The sequence below is a fragment of the Poromitra crassiceps genome (genome assembly GCF_964638095.1).
Source record: "Poromitra crassiceps genome assembly, chromosome: 1".
Classification (NCBI taxonomy): Eukaryota; Metazoa; Chordata; class Actinopteri; order Beryciformes; family Melamphaidae; genus Poromitra; species Poromitra crassiceps.
In genome coordinates, this window is record NC_139623.1 from 90,692,020 (window position 1) to 90,704,819 (window position 12,800).

Consider the following 12,800-nt stretch of genomic DNA (forward strand, 5'->3'; position numbering starts at 1 on the left):
AATTCGGCCTTGCTGCCCTTGCTTCGCTTGGGGCGAGGCTGGATGTTTGGAGTGACTAACCTCAGCCAGTGTGCGCATATAGTGTCAGTGACATGTGGGTGAATGCGGGTGGCTGCGCCAATCACTGGCTGAGGGCGGGCCCGGATGCCTTCACGGGCGCCTGGGTGGTTTTAAAGTTATTTTTCAGAGGAAAAAACAAAGGCATTCAGTTCAGCGCCACTGGGGTGGGCTTCAGCAATATGTGAGAATCCTCATTCTCACTCATAAAACCTGGGTTGTAGGACAACCCAATATCTGATTTTTGACTGATCGTTTAATCCTCATTAGTGTCAGCGCAGCCAGAAAGCCTGAATGTTTCTGGAAGGCTACAGCAATAACAATCTCACAGTTCTCTCAGCAGGAAGGATGAGGCAGATTTCACCAAGTCTTATCTCCCTGTATTTCAGTGCTCCATGTGTGTTGTACTGGGATGTGTGTTGGTGAGTGGTACATTCATGTGTGTTGTACTGGGATGTGTGTTGGTGAGTGGTACATTCATGTGTGTTGTACTGGGATGTGTGTTGGTGAGTGGTACATTCATGTGTGTTGTACTGGGATGTGTGTTGGTGAGTGGTACATTCATGTGTGTTGTACTGGGATGTGTGTTGGTGAGTGGTACATTCATGTGTGTTGTACTGGGATGTGTGTTGGTGAGTGGTACATTCATGTGTGTTGTACTGGGATGTGTGTTGGTGAGTGGTAGATTCATGTGTGTTGTACTGGGATGTGTGTTGGTGAGTGGTACATTCATGTGTGTTGTACTGGGATGTGTGTTGGTGAGTGGTACATTCATGTGTGTTGTACTGGGATGTGTGTTGGTGAGTCGTACATTCATGTGTGTTGTACTGGGATGTGTGTTGGTGAGTGGTAGATTCATGTCTGTTGTACTGGGATGTGTGTTGGTGAGTGGTACATTCATGTGTGTTGTACTGGGATGTGTGTTGGTGAGTGGTACATTCATGTGTGTTGTACTGGGATGTGTGTTGGTGAGTGGTACATTCATGTGTGTTGTACTGGGATGTGTGTTGGTGAGTGGTAGATTCATGTCTGTTGTACTGGGATGTGTGTTGGTGAGTGGTACATTCATGTGTGTTGTACTGGGATGTGTGTTGGTGAGTGGTACATTCATGTGTGTTGTACTGGGATGTGTGTTGGTGAGTGGTACATTCATGTGTGTTGTACTGGGATGTGTGTTGGTGAGTGGTACATTCATGTGTGTTGTACTGGGATGTGTGTTGGTGAGTGGTAGATTCATGTCTGTTGTACTGGGATGTGTGTTGGTGAGTGGTACATTCATGTGTGTTGTACTGGGATGTGTGTTGGTGAGTGGTACATTCATGTGTGTTGTACTGGGATGTGTGTTGGTGAGTGGTACATTCATGTGTGTTGTACTGGGATGTGTGTTGGTGAGTGGTACATTCATGTGTGTTGTACTGGGATGTGTGTTGGTGAGTGGTAGATTCATGTCTGTTGTACTGGGATGTGTGTTGGTGAGTGGTAGATTTTATTGCCTCTCACTTTCCATAGGATTTCTGGGATTATTAATTGTAGGCTTCATAATTACCTAAAAAAATAGGAAAATCAACTGGACTGAACAAATAGGCAGCTGCTTGACCTGCAACAACCCACTTGGCTGTATTAACAGTGTTGGTTGAAGAACAACATCTAATAATTTGTCAAATTGACCAAATTATAATATCCTGTAGTGTCCACAGAAGTTTAGTTCACATATAACTCTTATTCGTGAATGTGAATTAGGTATGGCAAGATATAGGACTTTTTAGCCTGAGTCCAAATTTGATCTTGTAGATTTTAATCTTCTATCAAAAATGACCAGAAACGAATTTGGAAGCTACATCTTAACAAAGAAATATCTCTATCTTGTCTATCTAATCTGTGTGCAAGAGAGTTTAGTGGCCTGTGTCACATTGACCAGATAATAATCGGTCAGTGCTCCATATTTACATAAGCGGGTTTGGAGGTTTTTGGGGCAAACAAAATTAGATGCAGACTTTGCCGTACCTTAGGGTTTCGTGAATGAACACTTCCTCTCAAGCCAACAGATAAATGATAGTCCTGGCTAAGGTTTTTGAAAACAATTACTATTTAAAATTAATAAAAATGGTCTCACCATTGGAACAGGGTGTTGTAAAAGAGGGACCTGCTACTTCCTATTGTCATTCAGCTTACTGTTCTCAGAGTAAGTTAATTTACTGACACAGTGGGAAACAATTGGTCGTTTCGAAGAAGTAATGATTTTACCTTGGAAAATGGAAACAGGCACTATTATACAAATAATGAAATTAGCTCAGATAAGGCTATACATTTTTGAACAGATACTGTAATTAATATACCTTTTGAAAATTGAAATATAGGCACTATTGCACAAATAACTTGGGAAATGTTAATCTAGATGAGGCTATACTTTTTTTTAGCAAATAATGAATTTAACTTGGAAAATGGAAATAAGGACTATTGCACAAATAATGAATTTAACTTACAAAATGCTCATTTAGATTAGGCCAGAAGCAGCTACAGTAGTGCAAGACCAGGAGTTTCCCACAGAGCTGCATCCTATTGGTCCATGATCAGCAAACTGCACGATCACTGGACAGGTGACCTGTCAATCACCCCCAAAACTGCTTTATCATCTATTTTACTCAGAATGGGACCATGATTTACAAAATGAACATCATGCTGGATTGAAGAAGACTCATTAGGAAAGTGTTTACTGAGGTCATACATCAAGTAAGAAGTAGGGTCATTTCCCCATTGACTTTCATGATACATACAATCAGACTTCTTTTTGCAGCCAGTGGAGTCGCCCCCTGCCAGTCAGTCGAAAGAATTTAAAGGAATTTATCGCCATAGAATGGAGGCAAATGGTACAGTCGTTCAAAATCACCAAAAACACATTTAACAGCACCAAAAAGCTCTTTGTGCTTCGGGTACTCACCATGTAATGAAATATTAATCCATAGTTACGTGAAACATCATTTTCAGAAATAAATTCCCACACCGAGTTACTTCCTTGTTTGACTGTAAACAGCGCTTCCGCTGTACACAGTGCATGCACTGTATGCCGCACATGCCTGGCGGCCATGTTTAGAAAGTCATTCTGGCTATCTATCTACGTTAAAAAAAGATAATTTCTCCACATTTTGGATGTATGGAGGATAGAGGATATGACAAATGAGCGAAACTCCGGAAAAGTTGGCATATCCCTTTAAGGCACTTAAAGGGATACGCCTTTTTAATTTGAATTAAGCTTGATAAATAAGTTTTATACAACAAAACTAGATACAGTACAAAACACAAGTTGGAAAACACATTCAGAAAAAAACAGGCATTCTCTCTCTCTGTCACACATGCACACGCACACACGGGCACACACGGACACACACGCACGCACGCACGTGCACACACACACACACACACACACACACACACACACACACACACACACACACATACACACACACACATAAATAAGCATACACAATTTTCTCACCATCTCAGACATACAGTCAGACATACAGTAAACAAATATGCAGGCATGCACAAGCAAACACAGACACCTACACACAGAGAAAAATATTTATGTATTCACAGACAGGCTCTCTGTCAGTGTTAGACTCACCATGTGAATGAGCGCTGTGTTGAGTTGGCTCAGGGGTCTGTTGGCTAGGAGCAGCTTCTCTGCTGCATCTGTCTCTACCGCTGGACAAGATAGCCTCTGGCTCTATACGCACGCAAGAACGCACACGCACACGCACGCATGCACACACACACACACACACACACACACACACACACACACACACACACACACACACACACACACACACACACACACACACACACGTTAAATCATTTATAGAGATTTGACAGTCAATAATGATGGATCCAGAGACCTGCCAACACAGATTCTGACAGAGTGAGAGACTGACAGAGGAAGCAGTCTTCCTGGGTATGTTGTGTTATGACAGAGTGAGAGACTGACAGAGGAAGCAGTCTTCCTGGGTATGACAGAGTGAGAGACTGACAGGGGAAGCAGTCTTCCTGGGTATGACAGAGTGAGAGACTGACAGGGGAAGCAGTCTTCCTGGGTATGCTGTGTTATGACAGAGTGAGAGACTGACAGAGGAAGCAGTCTTCCTGGGTATGCTGTGTTATGACAGAGTGAGAGACTGACAGAGGAAGCAGTCTTCCTGGGTATGACAGAGTGAGAGACTGACAGGGGAAGCAGTCTTCCTGGGTATGCTGTGTTATGACAGAGTGAGAGACTGACAGAGGAAGCAGTCTTCCTGGGTATGACAGAGTGAGAGACTGACAGAGGAAGCAGTCTTCCTGGGTATGACAGAGTGAGAGACTGACAGAGGAAGCAGTCTTCCTGGGTATGCTGTGTTATGACAGAGTGAGAGACTGACAGGGGAAGCAGTCTTCCTGGGTATGCTGTGTTATGACAGAGTGAGAGACTGACAGAGGAAGCAGTCTTCCTGGGTATGACAGAGTGAGAGACTGACAGAGGAAGCAGTCTTCCTGGGTATGACAGAGTGAGAGACTGACAGAGGAAGCAGTCTTCCTGGGTATGTTGTGTTATGACAGAGTGAGAGACTGACAGAGGAAGCAGTCTTCCTGGGTATGTTGTGTTATGACAGAGTGAGAGACTGACAGAGGAAGCAGTCTTCCTGGGTATGACAGAGTGAGAGACTGACTGTCTTTTACTCGAGGTGCATTCAGGACAGCGCTGGCCCAGCTGCTTTCTTTATTTGTCCCGTCAAATTAAACTCTTTCAACACTTCCTCTGTGTCTTATTTGACGTCACTTTGTGCCGCAGTGGAACTTCAGGCCAATTAGAGGAGAATAATGTGATTAATACTGGCACACATTTTATCCTCTCTCTCTCTCTCTCTCTCTCTCTCTCTCTCTCTCTCCCTGTCTCGCTCTATTGCTCTCTCTCTTTCACTATTTCGCTCCTTCTCTGGTTTGCTCTCCTGTCTTTCTCCTGTGGTAATATGATTAATATTGGTGTAAGTTTTCTGCTCCCCTTTTTGCTCTGCTTTTCTCTCAATTTACAGTTCTCTCTCTCTCTCTCTCTCTCTCACACACACACACACACACACACACACACACACACACACACACACACACACACACACACACACACACACATACAGTGAATACAGTATATACATATGTGTATCATGTATGTATAGGTTAAATGAAGAGACAGAGGAAGGGAAAGGGAGTGAGAGTTGGCAGAGGTCTAGTCACGTCCTCTCTCCTTATCAGACCAACTTATTACCCAAATTAATTTGGTTTGTGCAGAAGTTTTCTTTTTAATGAGCTTTGCATTTCTTGCTGAATTGATTTCCGCTGCACATTCTGCTCCCTTTTCTATCTCTGTCTCTCTTTCTATCTCTCCATCTTCCACTCTCTCCCTCTCTACCTCCACCCCCCAACCTCTCTCTCTCTCTCTCTCTCTCTCTCTCTGTCTGTCCAGGCATTAATATGTATGCGTTGGGCTGGGGTGCAAGCTATGGGGAGATGGGGGCTGGTGTGTCTGTGTGCGTGTGTGCGTGTGTGCGTGTGTGTGTGTGTGTGTGTGTGTGTCTGTGTGCGTGTGCGTGTGCGCCTGTGTGTATGTAGGGAGGCAGGCTGAGGACAAAGCCATTGGTGATAATGAGGCCGCAGGGACATAGCCAGACAGGCCCCTCTGTGTATGCCTGTGTGTGTGTGTGTGTGTGTGTGTGTGTGTGTGTGTGTGTGTGTGCGTGCGCACATGCGCGCGCGTGTCCCAGGGGCTAGGGACTTCATGCGCTTTCTCCTGAGTCCACAACTTCAATATTGCAGTTGGTTAAACCTGCTAGCTTCGACTGCACACTTCAATGGACAGTACACACACACACACACACACACACACACACACACACACTCACACTCACACTCACACTCACACTCACACTCACACACACACACACACACACACTCACACTCACACACACACTCACACTCACACTCACACTCTCACACACACACACACACACACACACACACACACACACACACACACACACACACACACCTTTCGGGGCCATGATACAAGGGCAATGGAGCTGGAGGTGATTCAGGATTGGTAAACAGGACTGGATAACAGAGTGGGCTGTAAGGAACCATGTTGCATGATGCAGCAAAACAGCTCACACACACATGGGCAACAATCGTTACAAGAAATGTACATGAACTAGGCGTCCGTCTAGTTCAGCGGTAGATTCTCTGCCTATCAACACGAGGGTTGCAGGTTCAAGCCCCCATGTGTGCTCTGGCTTGATCAGACGTCCATACAGGCACAATTGGCCATGTCTGCGACTGCGAGTGTGAAACCCGATTAAGGGTATGAGCACTACTAGTGCCTCCTCTGGTCGGTCGGGGGGCCTGTTTGGGGAGTAGGGAAACTGGGGGGAATAGCGTGATCCTCCCAATCACTACATCCTGCCAGTGAAACTCCTCGCTGTCAGGTGAAAATAAATGGCTGGCGACTTCACATGTATCGGAGGAAACATGTGCTAGTTTACAACTCTCCTCAGATCGGCAGAGGGGGTGGAGCAACGACCGTGACAGCAATTGTGGAGAAAACATGAGAAATTGTTCAAAAAATAAAAGAAAATTAAAAAATATTAAAAAATAAAATAAATGTACCTGAATGCAATGATTAACTAGTAAGCCAATCAGCCCAACATTACTGTTCTCTCAAAAGAAAAGTCTGGGGCAGCTAATAAACTAGGAAGTCGGATTACTTTCATACAAACTGTTAATTAACTAATATGACAAGATGGTCATCTTTGTGTTTAAACAATGGATCCTCATCTATGCATAGACATGCTGGCTGAGGGAATGTGAAGGAAAGAGGAAGGAAGGTCTGCCCTCTGAGTTCAAATACAGTGAGGAGAGGCTGAATGAACACTCCCTCCATCACTCAATCATGTCAAACATGCAGACAGAGCGCTGATCTGTCTGTCAATCAAAACATGCAGACAGAGCGCTGATCTGTCTGTCAATCAAAACATGCAGACAGAGCGCTGATCTGTCTGTCAATCAAAACATGCAGACAGAGCACTGATCTGTCTGTCAATCAAAACATGCAGACAGAGCACTGATCTGTCTGTCAATCAAAACATGCAGACAGAGCGCTGATCTGTCTGTCAATCAAAACATGCAGACAGAGCGCTGATCTGTCTGTCAATCAAAACATGCAGACAGAGCGCTGATCTGTCTGTCAAGCTTTTCCACTTCCAATGTGAAGCAGAGCGTCAGGTAAAGCCACTCTTATTTTGTCTGCAGTTATGATCCTGCAGGACTGTCTGTGTTTCTGCCTTCCCACATTTAGCAGATGGAAAGTGAAAGAAGCCCAATCTGTTTCCTTTAGAGAATCTTTGCTTGCGGCTCCAAATACAATATTTTGTAGCCACTACTCGATTTTGCAATGTTCTCAATTTGGCATTCACATCCCTGTCAAGTGAAGCCTGGAAATACAGTACCTGATTTGAGGCTGCTTACACACATTATAATTCAGTATAGAATTATGCCAACATAAGTTTGCCAACATGAGTGTATGCTTCCGTAAAATAATTTGGCGCACGTTACCAATCCTCATCTCTGTTGTTGCTGAGCTGGGTATGATTTGGAATTCGATGCTGAAAATTTTGAAAGCTGGGGCCAGATATCCTAACATTTGTCAGTCCTGATGTTTTCTATGCCTTGCTCAAGGGCAGCTTGACAGTGGTGTCCAAGTGAGAGGAGGGCGCTTCTCCCTCCATTTTGTAGAGAGGAAGTGTGTTACAGAACCTGTGTGTGTGTGTGTGTGTGTGTGTCTGTGTGTGTGTGTGTGTGTGTGTGTGTGTGTGTGTGTGTGTGTGTGTGTTGTGTGTTGTGTGTGCCCGTGCATACCTTGAGTGCTGAGCGGACAACAATTGAGGTGTATTTCAAGATGTTGTGGAGCAGCTCCAGAAGGGCCAGCAACACAACATGGCTGCCCTTCTTCCTAGCATGCACCTCTCCATCCAGGTAGACCATTGCGGCTTCTGAGAGGATGCTCACCACCACCTGAACTAGACCTGTGTTGGAAAAAACAGTAAGAAAAAGAACTGGCTAGCATTACCGCTGGCTTCTGGTTATGTCTGTTAGCATTACACAGTTAGCAGTTCCTACCATTACAGTCTGCTGACACTGTAGCTAGCCAATAGGTGAAAGAAGTTGACATAGTTAAAATCATGACAGGTCCTACCAGGAAGGTTTTGAAGAAAATGAACAAGAGGCATTTGAGCTGCCTAATGTCCATGTAAATACAGAATACAATCCGTTTTGCTAATGCAGTCATTAATTAAGCAAATTAACGCATTAATTAGCAAATACTATAGTCTTGTGGGTGGCATGGTGGCTCAGTGGTTAGCACTGTTGCCTCACAGCAAGAAGGTCATGGGTTCAAATCTCCACCCCAGTCCTGTGTGGAGTTTGTATGTTCTCCCCGTGTTTGCGTGGGTTTCCTCTGGGTACTCCGGTTTCCTCCCACCATCAATGACATGCTGTGTTTGTGTAGTATGTTTCTGATGTATGTAACCTAGGTTGTGGGTAGATATAATGTAGTATACTGTGATGATGCTATGTAAAGCCCTTTGAGACATGCTTGTGTGATAAGGGACTATAAACAACTGAACTAAAGATCCTTGGCTTCATGGGCAGTGTTAATATGAACTCTGTTTCTTAAAGCATAACGAGTTATAGTAGTAAAACAAACAAGTTTTGCCGCACTAATATGAAAATGTATGCAGGAAGTTGCTCCAAAATAGATAATCTACTCTATTTATCTATCTAATACATACGTATTATTATTGCTATTTAAGGTGGAATGAACCAACGAAACCAACCGACCTCCTACCCACCAACCAACCATCATCAGACATAGGGATGCACTGATATGAAAATTTTGGCCGATGCCGATACCCGATATTAACATTGCTGTTATGGCCGATAACCGATATTTACCGATGTCGATATGATCTGTATAAAACCACATTTTTATGATCATCACATTTTGTACATAGTGAAAAACACATGTTAACACTGAATTTGAAAAAGTTATGCATTTCTTTATTTGCAAAGCCTTTGGAAAAGCCCATAAATCATAGATTTACTGCATTATTTCAGAATTTGGCTGATAATGATAACCGATATTAACATTGCAACATCTGACCGATACAGATATGACCGATATGTTAAAAAATGACTAACATCGGCCGATACCGATATGATTGCCGATATATCGTGCATCCCTAATCAGACATCATCAGACATCATCATGAGACACTTTCTTCCATTGGAAGCACTTCTAGCTTTATATCGGTCCTTATTTGAGCCCCATATTAACTATTGTAATATTATTTGGTGCAATACCTTTCCCAGTTATCTTATGAAACTACAGACTGTACAGAAAAAAGTCATACGTGCCATTTCATGGTCGAAGTTTAATGCCCATACTGATCCTCTCTTCCAGCGCTACAGTCTTCTGAAGCTGCCCGAAAGTAATGTCTTTCACAATGCATGTGTTATGTATGATGTGGTGCATATACGAAACAACAGACTTTGTGACCTTGTTCCAATTTATGTTCACTCACACACACATCAGACAAGAAGGAAACATATTATAAGGGGAAAAAAGCGTAAGCTTAAATGTAGGAGCTTCAGTATCGTTTGCAGAGGTCCACAACTGTGGAATGAACTTGAGGACACCTTAAAAATGTCAATATCTGTGCCTGTCTTTAAAAAGAGATGAAGGCAGCAGTTGCTGCAAAAATGCAATTGTAATTGAGGAAATATGTTCTGAGATCATCATTATTTTTAAAGTCTTATTTTAACCTCTAGGGTTTTTATGTTTAGTGTTTACTGTAGGTAGTGTATGTATTTTACGTGTGCGTTATTTTTGTTTCTTAGGTGGAGGCTCAAATAAGCCCATACGGGTTTCCTACCTCTTCCTGCACTGTCTGGACTACCTGTTGTCTTTTGTTATATTTTATGCATCTTAAACTGTGTAATTTGTGGGTGTGTATGCATGTGCAAAATAAAATTCATTCATTCATTCATTCATTCATTCATTCATTCATCAGTCGACCCAAAGCAAACCCAAATCCACCCAAACCAAACCATACAACCCTATGTGACATATTGCTGAGGTACAAACAATTGGAAGGTTGCTGGGACTTTTAAATGGGTGTAACTGTAAGCTCTGGCATAGGTCTTATTAGTATTTTATTGTCACCTATTTGCCTAGCAGCGTAAAGTAACAGTTGTAGAATGGAATTTGTATCAATAACATTCTTCTCGCGCATAAAGCATCTCAAGCCAAAATGAGACCGGTGATCCAATTTACATCAAAATAATAATTAAAGCCAGGAGTCAGGAAAGTTGTCTCACATAAATGTATTCAGCCAAACATACATCTTTGCAAGCAGAAGATTACCATTTGCATAGAGACTGGCTCCCTGGAAAAGCTTGTTTGTTTCCAGATCAGGAGCTCAGTACATAATGACACACAGTCAAAGGTTTTATACTGTATATTACACAGTCAAAGATTATATACTGTATATTACACAGTCAAATGTTTTATACTGTATATTACACAGTCAAAGGTTTTATACTGTATATTACACAGTCAAAGGTTTTATACTGTATATTACACAGTCAAAGGTTTTATACTGTATATTACACAGTCAAAGGTTTTATACTGTATATTACACAGTCAAAGGTTTTATACTGTATATTACACAGTCAAAGGTTTTATACTGTATATTACACAGTCAAAGGTTTTATACTGTATTCTCACATATCTCACATCTCTTCACAAGCTATGTTTTGACCAGCTCACAGAAGCCAGGGCAGGAGTTGAGGGGAGATGACTGTAGCCAGGACAGGAGCCCAGCAAGGCCACATCTCTGAGTGATCTTGTTACTGTGCTCCGCTCACGGCCAGAATGACATAAGCTGTCCGTTTATGTGGAATGGACCCTATGTAACTATGTGAACCTGTGTCTGCATCTGTCTTGACTGTTTTGAAGGCAACTCTGAGCCCTGCAAGGCCACCATGACAGTGCACGGTGTGAGATATAAAAGAGCTGCTAATGTGCCTTATACAGTAGGTTATCTGATATATGTTATCTGTATTGCCTTTTGTCTATGTGATATGCATTTATGATTAATAACTCTCATACCAATAATTATGTGTATGCAATTGATTATGAAATGAGCCAATGGAACTTCAATTTTCTCCAACAGTAACCAAACTAGAGATTTAACTATTCAAAGTAGAACTGAAGCTAAGAGGCTGAATTCAGCAGTGAAACCTGTTAGCATAACATACCAACGACCACAGAACGAGAACATAAATGTTCAATTTAGATGTTGTTTTGAAAATAAATTATTCTCTTCTCGTCTCTCCCCCCATGCTTCACAGCATGTTCTATAACATGGGGAGGGGGGCAATGAAAGATAACCACTGCTAAGCCAAGAATACACAAGTACGGTAGCTAAAGTGCAAACCCATGTTTCACTGCTCATTAAACTTATCTTGACAAGGCAGGTACTCTCTCTGCATTTTGCAGCTCTATGTAGCTAGCTATTGCAGGCATGTGTCCCTGAGGTGTCCTTCTCACACTACACACATAAACACACACATTACATAACATAACATTATGTCATTTAGCAGACGCTTTTGTCCAAAGCAACTTACAATATCACATTTTGTCACACATCTCTGCAAGTGGATAAACATTCACCAAGTTTATCATTGCCAATGTGTCAATGTGTGTGACAATGAGTTTACTAAAAAAAAAAAAAAATCCAGATTTGTTTTATCCCATTTTTATCCCCCATTAGTGCTAATAGTAATTTATTTATCCTGGTTGCTGCTCCACCCTCTGTCGATCTGGGGAGAGCCGAAACTGGCTCCATGCTTCCTCCGAGACATGGGCAGTAGCCAGCCGCTTCTTTTCACCTGACCGGGGAAGCTTCACCGGTAGGAGCACGTGGGAGGATCGCGCTATTCCAACGAGTTCCCCTCCCTCCGAACAAGCGCACCGAACGAGGCAGAGGAGGCACCACATCAGCAACCAGGATATTGCATGTTTTGGTGAGAGGTTCCTGTATGAAGGAAGCCCCCAGGGGGCATGGGGAGAACATGCAAACTCCACACAGCCCTTTTTGACGACCCCACCCGGGCGGTGGGCACTCGAGGACATGCGGACGGGCATGCACTCCTTCAGCGCTCACAGTGTCCCAGATGGGGATCAAACCTGGGATCTTCTAGCTGTGAGGCGACAGCTCTACCACTGAGCCACCGTGCCCCCTACACAATGACAATGAGTTTTCTGACTGGGTTTTGTGGGCCCTAGGGTCAAGAAACATAATCAGTGCCAAAGAAGACAAACAGCCAACTTCGTGTTCAGCAAGATAATCTTCACAGATGAGGACCACTTTTGACTTTTGAAGCCTTTTCTGAAATTCGCAAATCACATGTACGCTTCAAAAGTTGGCTTTTCTATATATATATAACAAAAAATGTCATAAGATATCATTCATTCTGCCAGATTCTGGCATGAAATCTTCAACCTGCATCCTGGACCCCATCCCCTCCTCCTTAGTCGCTGCCATTACCCCCTTACAAAACAAAACTGACTAAATCCTGACACCCTCAACAACTTCCACTTCCTG

The 12,800-nt window shown here is 43.0% G+C and overlaps 1 protein-coding gene across 1 annotated transcript in view; it reads right to left on the reverse strand.

Moving 5' to 3' along the window:
- Nucleotides 1-12,800, reverse strand: part of ulk4 (unc-51 like kinase 4) — a gene marked incomplete at its 5' end in the record, with an annotated part of 283,649 nt that overhangs the window by 50,535 nt on the left and 220,314 nt on the right. Inside the window, 2 exons of the mRNA XM_083662080.1 lie at nucleotides 3,680-3,781; nucleotides 7,990-8,156. Of these exons, the coding sequence (XP_083518206.1) occupies nucleotides 3,680-3,781; nucleotides 7,990-8,156 (269 nt within the window). The remainder of the gene's footprint in view (nucleotides 1-3,679; nucleotides 3,782-7,989; nucleotides 8,157-12,800) is intronic.